Source organism: Rhipicephalus microplus, chromosome X (genome assembly GCF_043290135.1).
Source record: "Rhipicephalus microplus isolate Deutch F79 chromosome X, USDA_Rmic, whole genome shotgun sequence".
In the NCBI taxonomy this organism is placed as follows: Eukaryota; Metazoa; Arthropoda; class Arachnida; order Ixodida; family Ixodidae; genus Rhipicephalus; species Rhipicephalus microplus.
In genome coordinates, this window is record NC_134710.1 from 403,667,136 (window position 1) to 403,684,368 (window position 17,233).

General features: G+C 45.0%; 2 protein-coding genes across 5 annotated transcripts in view; one reads left to right on the plus strand and one right to left on the minus strand.

Moving 5' to 3' along the window:
• The window catches only part of LOC119161865 (zinc finger CCHC domain-containing protein 24), a 251,549-nt gene that overhangs the window by 63,614 nt on the left and 170,702 nt on the right, over positions 1-17,233 (plus strand). The window lies entirely within an intron of this gene.
• LOC119160949 (sodium-coupled monocarboxylate transporter 2) overlaps positions 1-17,233 on the minus strand; it is a 77,964-nt gene that overhangs the window by 45,221 nt on the left and 15,510 nt on the right. For all 3 annotated transcript variants that reach the window (XR_012887556.1, XM_075880190.1, XM_075880191.1), the window contains exon 2: positions 7,376-7,441. Coding sequence is in view for 2 of the 3 variants with exons in the window: in XM_075880190.1 (XP_075736305.1) it covers positions 7,376-7,441 (66 nt within the window). In the remaining variant the exon portion in view is untranslated. The remainder of the gene's footprint in view (positions 1-7,375; positions 7,442-17,233) is intronic.

Consider the following 17,233-nt stretch of genomic DNA (forward strand, 5'->3'; position numbering starts at 1 on the left):
CGATTGCCAGGCAGAACTTCGAAAATGTCGAAACTGTCATGGCCCTCACGAAGCATCGTCGAAAGATTGCCCAATCATGAAAAAGGAAATGCAAGTGCTGAGGCAAATGGTCCGGGATGGCTCAACTCACAGGGAGGCCGCTGCCCAAGTACGACGCCGGCGGTCTCGTTGCCGGAGGCCGCTGAGGAGACCCAGTGCTGAAGCAAGGATTGAACCTCACCAAACGACCACCGGCATACCACCTCAAGCGTCTAGACACGCCGACAACAAATCCTCCTAGCAAGACAAGAGCATCACCGGCTCACCTGAAGCATGGCCAGCGCTGCCAACGATAGACCCACCGTCTGAGCCACCGCATCGCTCGTCTACAATCACTTCGGAACGAGAATGCGGTGATAGTCGCGACAAAGAAATCGTAGCTATGGTAAAGGCCCTTATGAATACCATTCGTATGCTCCTCACTAGCATTGACAGTCCGGCTGGAAAGAGTGCACTTCAGTTAGTGGATGCGCTGAAGCCGGTGCTATCAAGTCTGGAAAAGCACCATGGCTCCGCCTCTGCAAGTCTTTCGTAAAGAGGTCAAAGGAGCTTCGATATTTCAGTGGAATGCCCGAGGCCTCAAGCCCCGCATTTCTGATATACGACAATTTGTGTTCAAAAACCAGTTTCCAATTATTGTTATCTGTGAGCCAAGGCTACACAATGCAATACGACTATCCAGGTACGAAGCCTTCAAGTCCGCTACCTGCAACGAACAGAGTAAAGTCATTGTATATATCAGATGCGACCTTACCTATATTGAGCACCGTGTAGCACCTCACGATGACAACCAGTATGTCTGCTTGACAGTTAAACGTAGAGACCTCAATTTCACGCTCGTAGGCGCATATATATCACCTTCGAACCGTTTTGAACCTGAAAGACTACGTGCACTGTTAACAGCCACACCTGGACTATGGATCATCACCGGAGATTTCAACGCTCACCACCCACTATGGGGAAGTCAGAAGACAGACAGTTGCGGAAGGCAAGTATTCTCCTTTGCTCTGGAGCAGCAGTTGCTTTGTGTAAACGACGGAAGCCCAACGTTTCTACGGGGAACAACATACAGCAGCTGCCTTGACTTGGCATTTGTGTCACGAAGCCTAAATGAAAAGGTCAAGTGGTTCGCAGACTATGAAACTCATGGAAGCGACCACATACCAACTTATTTGAAGATCAAGGGCCTGGAAAAATCACCTATTTACGACACTTCGACTCGCATCGACTGGACAAAGTTCAGGTCACTGACGGAAAAAAGGTGTCAAGAAAATAAAACGCCTCCTCTTGACACCCTCGAGGATATGATTAGAGGTGCTACTCAAGAAGCGACCTATCACATTCAACATACTTCAGATTATTGTCAATATCAAGCGGAATTGGAACGGCTCAGAGCGATCCGTCGTCGCGCAGAAAGAAGATATAGGCGCACTAAGTCCATCCACGACTTGAGGGGGGCAAGGCGCCTACAGAAAAAAAATTCAGCGGCGAATCATTTCATTTCAATCCTTTCGCTGGAAACATTTGTGCGAATCTTTGGATCCACACAAGTCTTTGACGCAGACATGGAGGATTGTCCGTAGCCTACGAACATCGCCACATTAACATCGCCCCTTCAAGTGTCTTTCTCTCCACCAAGGACGCACCGAAATTGAGGTAGCAGAAGATTTCTGCATGAAAGTTGCCGGTCATGCGTCCACGTGCACCACGCGCCACCTAGAAAGCGCTCCAGTTTCCAGAGATTCAAGAATGGACACCTTTTTCTCTCTAGAGGAACTACAAGCGGCCTTGACGGCATGCAAACGATCTTCATCGCCTGGTCCGGATGGAATCACGTGCATGGCTCTTTGCAACTTCGGAGAAGCAGCTCGACGGGCCCTTCTATCCGTGTACAACGACTCGTGGAGCAGCGGATTTATCCCTCATTCATGGAAATCCAGCCGCCTCGTCCCTGTGCTTAAACCAGGTAAATCTCCTCTGCACTTGACCTCTTATCGCCCCATCGCGCTTACCAGCTGTTTCGGGAAAGTGATGGAGAGGATGATTTTGACTCGTCTAGAGTGGTACCTTCAGCGCCACGAGGTATACCCTCATGCTATGACGGGCTTTCGGCGTGGGAGGTCCGCAATTGATAACGTTATAGACCTGGTCTCATCTGTTCAGCATCAAAAAAAAGACTGAAACGTTTATGTGCGGCGTTGTTCTTGGACGTGAAAGGTGCATACGATAACGTATGACATGAAGCCATTCTGGATGTCATGGAAAATGTTGGATTAGGAGGTCGGGTTTACCAATGGATCCACAGCTATCTGAAAGGCAGAACTTTCTTTGTACAGACGGAGAATGGCACAACAACGCACCATTGCAACCGTCGAGGTGTGCCTCAAGGCAGCGTTCTTAGCCCCACACTTTTCAATCTAGCGCTACTCGGCCTGGTTGATGCACTTCCAGAATCTGTCCATCTATCAATATATGCAGATGACATCTGCATCTGGGCGTCAGGCGTAACACGCCTTCATTTGCGTGCCCGGCTTCAGAGAGCGGCAAAAATAGCGACAAAGTACCTGGAAGAACGGGGACTAGAGCTGTCAACAGAGAAATGCTCGCTTATAGCATTCACGCATAAGGCCATGAGCCCATATGTTATTAAAATCAACGGACACACGATCAACTACGTGAAGACCCACCGATTCCTCGGAGTCATAGTTAATCCCGACCTCTCCTGGAGCCCTCACATCGCCCACATGAAAACTAAAGTCACCATGATCACCCACGTACTGAGGTTTCTTGCTGGAAAAACGTGGGGTGCATCGGTACAAGCAATGCTCCAACACTACACTGTTTTTTTCCTCGGTTATATGCGATACAGCTTACCCGTGCTTTGCGGGATCCGAAGAACAAACTTGCGCGTCCTCCAGTCGATCCAAGCCCAAGCCCTGAGGTATGCCTTGGTCTCCCGAGATGCGCGTCTACAGCAGCGACAGTCATCATTGCGCGTGATTATCCATTCAACGCATACATCCGCGTAGACGCTTTGAGAATGCACATAAGACATTTCGCTCGGCTTCCATCTCATCACCTAGCCTCACTTCGAACTTCCAGGCCCCACTCAGCGTTCAGCGCAACTGTAGCTCAGCATTGCGTAGTGCTTCCATTGCACTTCACGCATGCAGCACAGCCGCCGATACCATTATGGTGCCTACACCCACTCAAAGCCCTTCTTACAATTCCTGGCATCCAAAATAAGAAAAAGTCGTCGCATCTAGCCCTGAAACAGGCCACATTACTTTTCCTGCAAGAAAAGCACAACGAACGCCTTCACATTTACACGGATGGCTCGGTGTCTTCAGTAAGCTCTGCAGGGGCGGTGGTTATTCCCGTGAGGAATATCACAATTAAATTCATGACATCGCATTTGACGTCGTCGACAGCTGCAGAACTTGCAGCCATTCGTGCAGCTCTGGAGTTTATAGTGAAAGAACCTTCGGGAATTCGGTCGATCTTCTCGGACTCGAAGGCATCTCTTCAATGTCTTATATCACCCTTTCGCTTGGACCTAATGAACAGTTAGTAGCTGAAATAAGGCTTCTTCATCACCAAGCAACCGAAAAACAGCACAGCATAGTGTATCAGTGGATACCAGGTCATTGCGGTATATATGGTAATGACCGCGCAGATGAGGCCGCTAGATCTGCACACGATGGTACCCAATACACAGACATTCCGTTCTCAAGAACCGACGCAGCTACAAGACTTCGTTCGCTTGCACGTGACCTCACACTGGTACAGTGGAACTCGACAGACTTCACAAACGCGCGCCTGCATAACTTGGATCCCGATCTGCAGCTTCGTCTTCCCCCAAGGATATCTCGAGCTGAGGAGACTCTTCTATGCCGCCTGTGGCTTGGAGTGGCCTTCACGAACGCATACTCTTATCTCATCGGGATGGCCAGCTCTCCTACATGCACTTACTGCAGTTGCGAAGAAACCATCGCGCACCTTCTGTGTGAGTGCACCTATTTCAACGTGCAAAGACAAGAACTCACTGCAGCTCTGGATAGACTAGACAATCGGCCTTTGTCGGAACAAAGGATTCTGGGTCATTGGCCAAGCCCATCCTCAGCCCAGAAGGCTTTGAATGCTTTGCTGCGCTTTTTGCGGACAACTGGCCTCAGAGACAGACTTTAGTGTCTTATACTCTTTGATGTTGCCTTTCCTCTGTCGCAATTTTTTTGTAATTTCTCCCTCTCTTCGCAACATTTCTTTTTAACATCTATCATTCCCCTCACCCCTTTCCCCAGCACAGGGTAGCCAGCCGGTCTAAGAACTGGCTAACCTCCCTGTCTTTCCGCTTAAACTTTCTTCCTCCTCCTTCCGTTTTCTTCCTATTTATTTATTTTTTTTGTGATTTTTCAATTATTCCAAGTTCAAGTGATGCTCCTCAACTTTTGCAAAGACGAATGTTCCGTATCGATCAACTTTGACTTTAGGGCAGTAAAAATCCTGCCTATCCAATATTGTTTTTCAGTTTTTTATTTCTAGAATAGATGAATGTGGGTGCACTAGTGCCCGTAACAAAATTTACTGTGCTTTAATAAAGTTACTACAGATAATGTTAAAACTTTACTGACGTTAAAAATTTGCACCTGAATTATTTTAAAGCTTTATTTTCTCGGTTTTGTATGTTTTTTTACACACGAGACACTTGACATAACGGACCACTGATCTGAAAAACGCCTAACTTATCAGTTTTAAAATCAAATTGGCAGCATTCTTTGAAAACCAATAAAGCGGTGAGTATAACGCAAGAAAAACTACGCAATGTGTTGAGTAAACAAAAAAGTAAAAGAAATTTCTCAAATACATACTACAATTGGTACGCCACATCGGTACACGCAGAGACGTCGCAGAAGATGACCAATTACATCCATGCAATTATACCCTTAAAAGTTTTGCGTGAGAAGTACCAAATGTACATATTTGCCAACTAAAGTACGAACCAAAGCAATATTTATGGGCAAAAACTATGAGGTCTATTTTCAACAGCTCGTCATTAAAAGCATTGTCACTTTGATGAATCTTGCATTATGTGCCTATGAGGAAGTTTAAAACTGAGAGACACTGGTGCAGCCTGTTTGCAAGAAACTATGCAAGGTGTTAACATTTATTCAAAGACTAGGGATGGAAATAAAGTTTCAAAACTCCACATGTTTATAGGCGAAAGAGCAATGTGTTCTGGGCCCGTATTCACAACCACGTCTCACGCTATAAATTTTCGAAATATTTCAACCGATCATGATGCATTGTATGTCTTTAGCGAACTCGTATGACCATAAAAAGAACTCCCTTCTGAAAGATGAGTTTTGTGTATTAGGTACATGGCGATAAATGGGTAGTAGTCTATCTAAAAACAAGGTTGCAAAAATCAATAAATTGTTAGGACAATCGCTAAGTATTATTGTATGCGACTCTATAACGAGACTGATGATATAATAAATGAAGTGAGCACCTTGAATTTTTAGAAATCAATGAACCCGCCAGGGTGGTCTAGCACCTCAGTCACTCGACTGCTGATCCATAGGTCACGGAATGAAATTTCGGCCATGGTGGCTCCAGTTTTGATGGAAGCGAAAATGCTCGAGGCCAGTGTGCCTAAATTTAATGAACATTAAAGAACCCCAAGTGGTAGAAATTTTTGGAGCCCTCAACTACGGCGTCTTTACAAATGGTATGTTGTTTCGGGACGTAAAGCCCCAGCAATTGTTATTATATTTAGAGATCAAATATCCAGTTGAGGTATAGTTACGACTGGGTTGAATAGTACGTTGTTAAGAAGAGTTGTGGATAAAAAGTCATCGAAAACCACGAAACAAGCTACGTGCAGGAATTACTTACACTGTAATTAGGGTATTAGAAATACAAAACTATATGTACAATTCATGCTTCTGTATCAGTTTATACTAGTGAAGTGGTCATTTGAAGAGGGTCAACACATTAAGATATAAGGTGTTATTCTTTGCCGAGCTACGTTTATGAAAATTCATATATTTTATATCTTTTTACGAAACGACCGTGTAACATCACTTTTACAATTAGAAGCATGGTGTATAGGTAATGAATTATTTATTTAACGGAGCCCAGAAACACACATGGTGTTTGTGCAGGCTCATGCAAAAATAAAACATTATAAAACAATACAGTACAGACAGTCTTTATATAACAAAATTAAATAAATAGCGAACAAAAAATATCAACACAAAAGGGGAAAAATAAAAGAACTAGAAGAAATTAATAGAATGAGAGTGGAAGATTATGTGGAATATACACGATGACGCGGAAAGCTTACTGAAAAATAGAAAAAGGAAGAATCTATACATTGTCAAAAACTATACCTTGACAGTGCAAAACTAAGATAAAAACATTGACTGTGAAATATGAAAAAACATCAAGATCAAGAAAGCTAACATTATAAATACTTTGTATACTATGAACGGTAGAGTGTTGGAAGAAGTTGGTAAATACATAAAACGGTCGATTCTCTCTGTTTAACTTACGAGGAATTCAAAAATAATATAACTGTGAAGTAAACAGCAGCATATCATACCGTGAACTACCTTGCAAAGAAATAACAGGTCAGAGTAATTTAGTCGGCAGTAAAGTGATGGCAGAGACAATAATTTAGCTGTGTTTGAACGAGAAACCGTAATGTTTAGCGAAACTATGGTCGTAACTGCTTGGGAATTTTTCTTGACATGTTCAAAGGTGTTACTGCTAATATTAGCAAGGCCATTTCAGATTACAGATGCATACTCAAGCTGAGGATGACATATCGTAGTGTAGAATTTGCGGAAGGCTGTAGGAAAACAGAATTTTTGAGAGATTCGGCAAACACAGCCGATAAAACAAAGTACTCGCGTTGGAGCACGTTCCGTGTGAGCAGAAAAATTTAGCATGCTATCAAAAACAACACCAAGATCACTGAACTTATTTAATAAACCTTACATAACGACACGCTAGGGACAGACTATGGAAATGAGATGACGGGTTTTTTGCGAGATATACTCAGGAGTTCGGCCTTTGAGGTATTAAGGAAAAGGTTGTTGTTGGTACATCATTTGGAGAAAGAACACAAATCAGACTTCAGCAGGCGACATTCGTTAGCTGAATAAATTTTTTAAATATCTTGAAGTCATCGAAATACAAGAGGAAAGAATAATAAAAATCTCAAAAGAAACATTGTTAACGTAGATAACAAGTAAGAGTGGGCCCGATACCAACCGATACCAACCTAAGACTAAAGGTCGTATTTGTGCGCTTAAAACAGAATTATACTCACCGTTAAAATGATGTAGATTGCACATGCCGTCAGCGAAATAAAAGCGTTGTATCTCATGCGAATATACTGGAATAAAAGAGACAGAAACAAAAAAAGTAAAAAAATAAACTTAAAATAATACCAAAGATATGTCGGCACCAAAAGACTAACCTGTGTATTGTACGTAAGGTTTTTTCACTCAACATTCAACCTCCACCCAAGCAAGTATATAGCACAAGAAGTCACAGCGATTCACTACAAGCAGTCATTAATACAAGCAGTCACAGCGCTTCACGATTATTCACGGAAATTTTTGAGAAGTACGTCTTTGGCAGTCGTAGGTATGCACTGCCCTCATATGGAGCAAAAATTGAACTTCGAGTCAGTGATTGAGTATGCAGTTGTTAGCCTTCAAAGGCCACAGGAAGATGGTTACAAATCTGTGCAAAGTGACTATAATGACCTGATACTGAATACTTTTCATAACTGAGTGAATCATCAAATAATCATTAAATTTTTTATAGCTACTATCTTAAACGCAATTTTACCTTGTCTCTTTGCACGAATATTCAGTTAAAATACCACGTGATAATAGCCACATCAGGCTATAGAGCAGATCGCCAGCCCCTTTGCATGGTTTGCTCAACTGCAGGGAGAAGGGACCTAAATTACCGTTTCAGTGCAGCTCACTTGAATGCGTGCAAAGGAGCTCTTTATTACCTTTTACATTTTAAGCTTTTATGGCATCCGAGTGAGCACAATAGTATTGATATATGCATTCACGTTAGCTGCCACTGCAAGACTTTAGAGGCACCGGTTGCTTCTACAAAAAAATGAGCACATGGCATGTTTTATACTTTTTGTGCAAAATGTGTGCCTAAAAATCACAAGTTTTTTTTTTGTTCTAGCTCGCTTACATAAGCACCCAAGTATGATGAATGAGATAAGAATTCACAATTCATCATGTTAAACTATTTTACGCAATGTAGATATGACAATTTGTTTCGTTATTTTGGAAGTATTCGCAGGCGACCTACATAAAACATTTCACTCTATTGCGAAGAACGCGTGAGAGACAGACGTTCTGACCGTTGATCCTATATTGTGACGGTGTCATTGTATATCGGACAAAAACAAGACAGTGAAAACGTGTAGAAAGAAACGTAGCACTAATAGATCCAAAACCCCCAGTGTAGCGAGCGACACGTGTATGCTCGAGTATCGCACACGTTACAAACAAAATGCGACTGACTGACACTTAATATTGACAGATCTAAACAATACTGGGCCTAATATGTCTACCTACTGCAGCCGCTGTTAGCTAATTATAGATGCATCAAATGAAGCGGTGATTAGTTTTACCGCTTAATTCTTTCAAATTTTTTGTCAGCAATCACACTTGCGTTAAATCCATAATGAGAATCTTTTGTTTTGCATGAGCAAGATTTTTGTCGCGTAATCACTTTTTCTCTTTTTGTAGCCGACAACGTAGTGCTCTCTGCATGATACCAATCGATATGATGACGACACAATAATGAATACAGTGGACATCTGCGCAAATCAACCACACGAAAGACACGCACTATACTAAAATAAGGGGCAGCTTTTTTATGTCGACCGCTGTTAAAACAGTTGTTTTCAAAGGTTGTTTTTCGGTGTTTTCACCGGACAAATCTGTCAATATTTGCTCAAATGAAAACCGGGTCGTCTTTGTTGATAATGTTATTTCGCCTCTGTTTCTTTTCGTCTTTGCTGTGGGGTCGCTATGCGCAGTTGCGACACGTCATTTAGGCCTCGCGTGCTTGCACATTGTGGGTTCGCAGGGTCACTTTCATTGCAACACTTCGCCGTTCTCGACCAAGCAGGCCTCACACATGCACCAGAAAAAAAGAATTTTCTGTTCTACTCTGTAATTTTCCTTGCCCCACCGCTTGCTCATTGCAGGGTATCCTACCAGGCCCAGCCCAAGTCAGCCTTTCTACATGTCTTTTGTTCTTATTCACTCTTTATAATCAAGTGTAAATTCAATCACCATGAATTATAAATACTTATTTGTTGAAATTTCCTAGTTTAAGCGGGCAATGGCAGCAGTAAAAAACATAAAGAATGGTTGACTAAATATAAATCAGCGTGCCTGATTTGAATAAATATATTTTTTTAATCAAAACGCCTTAAGGTGTGTGTACGTAATGCTTCAGCTTCATCTGTTCATCATGCGTGCCAGCCGAAACTAATGACGTTGCGCTATTCTGCATTCGAGGGCGTGGGGTCCATTTCCCATAGCAATGGCCGCGTTTCTATGATGGCTTATACGCTCGTCAACTTGAGCGCACAAGAACACGTTAAGAGAAAAAAATTGGCAGATCCCACGTACAGTGGGAATCGATGTTAGGCGAAGCACAAATGAGTAATGTTGATGTGTCACTTTCACGTCCGCCTCGTAAGGTTGGGCTCATTTTGATGATGCTGTAATTTGGACGTGTCATTTACATTCGTCGTCTATTCACGTCACGTGATAATAAATCCGGTATAGACGCCTTTCCGCAGCCAGAGAGAGAGAGAATAAAATGAGGGAAAGGCAGGGAGGTTAACCAGAAACAGGAGCACCCGGTTAGCTATTCTGCACTATAAGGAAAGGGAGAATGGGGAATAAAGATGGGAAAAAAAGCGAAGAGCGAAATAGACGCGTGAAAAAGAAAAGAAAAAAAGCGGGCTGGGGTGCTGTGGCCTATTCAATAGGCCACTACCACGCAAAAAGTTCAATGAGGCCTTTACTGATTTTCTGCACGAAGACAGATTATGTCGCCTTTCAAGCACTGACTGTTATGACGAGGGTCTGTCGTAAAAGGCGAGCTAAGGCAGCAGCTAGTTGCCATCTTTGCACGATGTATTGAGGGCAGTGACATAGAAAGTGCATTATTGTTTTCATCACTGCGGAAATGATCTCAAGCATCACTGGCTTCCATGCGGATTCGGAAGGCGAAAACTTTGGTGAAAGCTACACCAAGCCACAGTCCGCAAAGCACCGTTGTCTCAAGTCGAGAGAGTCTGGACGGAGGCTGAAGTCGTCGAGACTTGTCCAGCCTATGTATCACGTGTGCCGTAAGCAGTCAGCGTTCCACCGGGATTTTTACTTTTTCAGTAGTAATTTTTCGAATTTTTATTGCAGCATCAGTCCTTGAAAATGGAATACATTTTTTTCCCCACCTTCGTGTGCAGATCGAGCAGCTGCATCGGCATGTTCATTGCCCAATATGCCGCAGTGAATTGCAAGCCACTGAGAAGTGATTTCGTGTACTTTGTCGAGGAGGTGGTGAATCAGCTCTTTACTTTCCAGCACTAGTTGTTCATAAAGTTCCCGGCGTAAGGAGAACACCAAATACTGTAGTGCTGCCTTGAAGTCCCTGAACACGCTCCATTTCTTGGCTTCTTGGTGTTAAATGACTTCAACTGCGCTACGTAGAGCAGCAAGTTCTCAGCTGTTGATGACGTCCGGTGGGATAACCGAATCTTCGTCGTTGTTGCAGTTGCAGGAAAAACCGCCGACCCTGCAGACCCATCAACTTTAGTAGAAGCGTCAGTATATAGATGGTTATGCTCACTGTACTTCTCATACAAGAGAAGAGAAAGCTGCTTTAGCGCTGCAGACTAGAGCCGGGATTTTGACCGTATATATGCCTGGAACCGTGAGTTGAACATTTGGATGAGTCATAGATCATGGGAGATTTGCAATTCTGGACGGAGTTGTATATCCCTTGGGTATGCGTGTACGACATGTCAAGACTTTCATCCAAAATGAGGCACGAGGTTGTTCTTCTGGTAGTGAGACTATATGATGGGCAGGGGCGCAAGTAAGAAGCCTCGCGTTTGCTCTGACCACTTCCATTACAATATGCGTCTTGAGCGGGTAGTCATTCGCATCGCAATCATCTCAGCTGTTGTCGAACATCGCCGTAGCCCCAGACAAACTCGCCGAGACATAGCATGGATGCTTTTGAGAGTGCGAATGCTGGTTCTGCGGGTAATAGTCAACGCAGGCAGGCTGTATCGCAAATAACCAAGAAAAACCGGCTTGTACAATTGCATCGAATTGCATCAATGAATGTACTGAGCTTCCCCAGGTTTTGCCTCCAAGATACTTGAATAAGTTAGCAATATCCGTCAGCATTTTTTTCAAGTGGGCCACATGTGGGTCCCAAAAAAGGCCTTTATGAATGAATACGCCTAGAAATCTGTGCGTCCTGACATATTGTATGTCTTGGCCGTCGATAGATATAGCGTGTGGTCTCATTGTTTTTCAACTAAAGGCAATCAATGAGCATTTCGCTCGCGAGATTTTCAAACCCTGTTCATTGAGGTGCGCTGACACCAACGTTGCTGCCTTGTGAAGGCTTGCGCGTACCTGAAGTCTTGTCACGCCAATCCCCAGATGCAGATGTCGTCAGCGTACATAGATAGCTTAACCACACTTGGTAGTTGTTCCACAAGATCAATCAGAATGAGGTTGGAGAGGGTTGGAACCAAGACACCACCTTGCGGAACTCCACGATGCGTGAGGTGTTGGGAGGCTTGACCATCTGCAGTGTTCACAAATAAGGTCCACCCTTATAAAAACTGCGTGTCCAACAATACAAATGTCCACTTAGGCCTATTGACTCAATTACTTTGAGAATGGCGTCATGAACATTGTCGTATGCTCCTTTTGCGTCAAGCAACATGGCAACATACAATCGTTTAAATGCCTTTTGATGGTGGACGTACGTTCCAAAATCTATAACGTTGTCGATGGGACATCGGTGACGGTGAAGACCAGCCATGGCGTTCAGATATATCTCGTAGTATTGAAGGTACCATTCAAGTCTGGCCAAAATCATTCCCTTCATTACCTTTCCAACTTAACTTGAAAGTGCGATCGGTCGGTAAGAGGTAATGTCCAGGGGAGACTTGCCAGGGTTAAAAAGCGTTACTTAGCAGCTAATATTCCAATCTTGTGGAACGACGCCAGCTTGCCAGGATTTGTTGAAGATGTTACGGAGCGCTTCTACTGCCCATTCACTAAAGTGGCACAGCATCTGGTAAGAAATATCATCCGGGGTATTCCACGACGACCTATTACATAGTACGAGTGCCGCATAACGTTCTTGTGATGTAAAGGGTAGATCCATGCGCGGGTCCGTGAGTTAGGAATATGGGTCACTCTATATAGGCTTGTGTACGTTGTCTGGCCCACAGTCATAGTGCAGAACTCTTCTGCCACCTCAATTTAATGTCGGCGATGGAAAAGTGCAAAGGCTCTGAAAAGAAAGCGCTGCTCTGGAACAGAACGCAGGCCTCGCGCAGTTCTCCATATCTGAGACAGTGGTTTATTAGGATCTAGTGACGCACAGAATTTCGCCTATCGTTGGTTGTCTAATTTGTTGAGGCGCCGTTGTATCTCCTTTTGGATGCGCTGTGCTGTTCATAGATTGCCTTTGATCATCAGGTATGTAGGAATGTGGTTGCTTCGATGTGTTACAATGTCCAAAACCACTTTTCCCGTGTAGCGAATGGGCGTAACATAAAGTACAAATCAAGGCAACTGCTATATGTGCGGAGAGCTCATATAGCAGTTGCCTTGATTTGTATTTTGTGTTACGCCCATGTAGGACTTGCGTCATTCCGAAGGACGAGACCATATCTGCAATCCACTGATTCTAGACGTCATCCTGTTGAAATAACTCTTGAGCTTCCTCAGATGAAATGATGAGCATTGAAGTTCCTGTTAATAACCCACAGACCCCGATGTGCCCTTAATATGCCGTTCAGTTTGTTGGCGTCGAATGTACTTGATGGGGATATATTCACACCCAGGAGTGCGAATGTCACCTTTCCATTTTAAGAATCAAGCACACATAGTGATTGTGGTCATGAGGTTGCACTGGCTAGACGATGTAAGTAAGCTCCCGTCGAATAAATACAACAGCCTTGCTACTTTCAATGTCACTTAATGCGAAAAATTACTTGTAGCTGGATAGTTTGATTGGGTGCGACAATTTCGGTTCACATAGCACCGTGATAGAAAATTGGTATAGATGAACGAACTGGCGGAAATCAGAAATGCGAGATTGAAGACCTCTTGCGTTCCGCTGAAAAATCGACGATTCTCTGACCTCTTGTCGAAACGACTTGTGATTGTCGGGCATGATTGTACTGGAAACTTGCAAGGACTAAGCTAAACGCGTCCAGCACTTGTAGGCCGTTCCAAGCCATCGGCGTATTAATGCTTGTCAGAAGACTTCTGATCGCACACACAATAGACTGATTGACTGATTTGTGGGGTTTAACGTCCCAAAACCACCATTTGATTATGAGAGACGCCGTAGTAAAGGGCTCCGGAAATTTTGACCACCTGGGGTTCTTTAAAATGCACCCAAATCTGAGTACACGGGCCTACAACATTTCTGCTTCCATCGGAAATGCAGCCGCCGTAGCCGGCAATCGAACCCGCGACCTGCGGGTCAGCAGCCGAGTACCTTAGCCACTAGACCACCACGGCGGGGCACACACAATAGATTGCAGCATAGGAATGATTTCACGATCTGCTGTCGGAGCCTCGTCAACAGCAGCATTGGCTTTTACTGGAAGCAGAGAGGGAGCGGAAAGGCTGCTTAGAAGGCCGTAGGTTCGCAAGCGCCGGTCAGTCTTCGGGGGGAGAGGCTTCGCCGGTGGAGGTATTCTTGTGCTCACCGGTTTTCTAGTAGATGTTGATGGTGATGTAGACTAAATTGTTGCATGAACATGGCTGGTGCGCTGCCGCCAGTGGCGATGTCGACACCTGATTTTCTGTGAAGCTTCTCTATAGGTGGAGTTATCCCTGCCCATTTGTTTTCGCATACCGAATTTTTCTTGAGTCTTGAGCATTCCTTAGACGTGGCTTCGTGGTTACCTCGACAAAATGTCGCACCTATAAGTTGTTGCACAACAGGTGTCTACCGTGTGCGACTCCGCGCACCGCGCGCATACGGTAGATTTCGCACAGATGCCCTCCATGGACATGGCCGATTTTGAAACACTTATGACACTGAAGCGGCTTTGGAACGAAATGTCGTACCACATGCCGGAAATGTCCCACCTTGACGTGTGTAGGAATCGAGTCACCCTTAAAGGCTATCTTAACGCAGTGGCTGTTCTCGAGGTGGCTTATATGCCTAATGACCACTCTTTCATACGCTGGTTTTATCAGAATGGGCAGATTCGTGTTTGGGATACCAGGTAAATGCCGTAAATGACACCCACAGTGCAAGTCCCAGCCATCGCTACGACCGCTCTTACTTTGACATTTACAAACTCTGTCATAATTCGGAGCTTTTCCAGCATGTCTGCCTGCGTTGTGTAAACAGCTAAAACGTTCTTAAGTGTGTTCAGCCGGACCTCTTTGATTTCGTTGTGTACTATTCTCTCAAGAACACCAGAGATATCTTGCCTGTTTAATATCCGAAAGGTGACGGAAGGATCTACGGGCATGAAGAGGATGGTATGCGGCCAGCGTTTACTCCTTGCCTTCACGGTTGACGTGCTTGCGGGTGATGACGCCTTGATGAGCCTCCTTTTGGCCTTCCGACTCCTCACAGACATGAAGCTGTCGTCCGATTAGTCGTCGCCATCTACTGAGTGGATGTCTGTGTCTTCACTGCCGCTGCACCAAGAGCCTCGTTTTATTTCGGAGCTCACGAATGTTGAGTTGTAGCCAGACGGGCCGGCAGTCGGCTCTTCGTCAGTGGGCACGAGAGCAGGAGCATATCTTTAGCCGTCGCTGGTGTTGTACTATGAGCTTTAGGCCACAGAAGAGCTTGAAGGCGCTGACATTTGACCACCTGGCCTGTAGAAGTCGCTGCTGCCATCGCCACAAGGCGGAATGTGGAGACCATCTCTGGTATTGTGAAAAATATAAAGAAAACAGCTAGTAGTGACAGAGGCGTTCTATCACTAAGTTTTCTAAACAAAACTACACGGTGCCACCGCACCGGAGCACTATGGCCTGCTCCTCGGCGGCGCCGCCACGATGTGGCATGCGGCGGACGTTGTCCTGCAGCCTACGGCGAGAACTGGGCGGCACAGACTATGTGGGCCCGGGCGAGCGTAGCAAGAAAGTAATGATTTACAGTTGACTATTAGCGTGATAGCTGAGGTTAAGAAAACGGCATTGCCGTGCAGCAAACGTTCGTTGCAGACAGCGTCTTGTAATTTAGCGTGATAGCGTTTGCGTGGTTTACGTGTGCCAGCTAAGATGGGGGCGCCACCTATTGGAGGGTTGAGAAGTAAGAACAGTGAAAGCAAAAAAAAAACGAAGATGTCTGCTTGTGTCACCGTGCGAAGCATAGTTAAAAGTTTGTTTTAGTAATAATAAAAGCAATTAAATATGAACCACGCACCAAACGCGAAAAATTTATGTTGCCGATTTATTTACATCGATCTTGTAGTTAGGCCTAGGCACGTTCGAAATGGAAAGCCATCTCAAAAACTCCATCCGTAATGCTCAGTCGTCGAAGCTAGCTGAATGCAAGCAAAGCCACTTAAAACACTCCTTTGCTGAGAACAAAGTGAATCTTTCAACAACTACGCCAAAATCACTTCGAAGCGGCCGTCCGAGAGCGCCGCCATATTTTACGTGCACTACGTACACCTATGCTATCACGGTAACGTTAAATCTTAAAAATAGCGCGCGTACGGTAAACGGTACGAGTAACGTACGTATCTGCGCATGCGCACTTCGCTCCTGCTATCACGGCACGCCCGGTAACCCGGTAAGCCTGGTATACTATAACTGCTTATTATCAGTTTAGTGAGCTCGGTGCAACAGACAGTGTGGTGAACGCAGATGTTTCAGCCATGTGAACACCTACAAACAGGCGCTGCCACGTTTGAACACGTGATATAATGGCCTTCTCGTTGCCACTTCTTCACCGTCTGTGATGGCCAGCCGACTCACCGCCACCGCTTCCGGCTTGAAGGGCAGCAAAGCGGGTGCAGCGCATAGTGCGCGCCGCCCGTTGCTCTCTTTGTAACGCAATAGTACGCATTTAGTAGCGGCAAAAACACACGCGACACGCCGCGCGCGGTGAGTGAAGTTGTCGCGAGCGGCAGTAGTCACAAAACGAGGCAGTAACGCATATGTGCGAGACCGAATTCCGGCGGCACGCTGCAAAATGAAAAGCAATCAGAAGTTAGCTGCGCAGTTGCGGCGCCACCTGTCTGCAAGTGAAGAACTATAATACATGGCCTCTGAGACTAAACTGGCACGCGTACCGTAAAATATTTGAGGCCGTGCCAAGGCAATCGGCCATTGACAAAGGAGCTTCATCGCACCATGCTGCAGGGTTTCGTAGATACGTGCATTCGCACAAGCGTTGTTCAGGAGGAGTGATGAACAGAATAGCAGGCACGGAGCTACTCCGGCGAGAGACACGCACGTGGGACAACGAAATCAACTGAAGGTACGTTCTCACTTCCGGCAAAAAGGCACGCACGCAACGCGCAGCGAGCGATGCTGTCGTGACCTGCAGGAATATTTAAAAGCAGCAGCAACGCGCATCAAACGCGTGAATGGGTGCGAGACTCATTTTCCGCGGCATGCGGCAAAATGAAAACCAGTCAGATGTGAGCGCCGTGTTTGCATCGCTACCTGTCTGCAAGCTAATAAATGTGGCCTACTACTGAAGAATTAAATTGATTGGTTTTAACCTCCCAAAACCATGAGTAGAATATGAGAGACGCCGTAGTAGAGGGCTGCAGAAATTTCGACCATCTGGTGTTCTTTAACGTGCACTTGATTGATTGATATGTGGGGTTTAACGTCCCAAAACCACCATATGATTATGAGAGACGCCGTAGTGGAGGGCT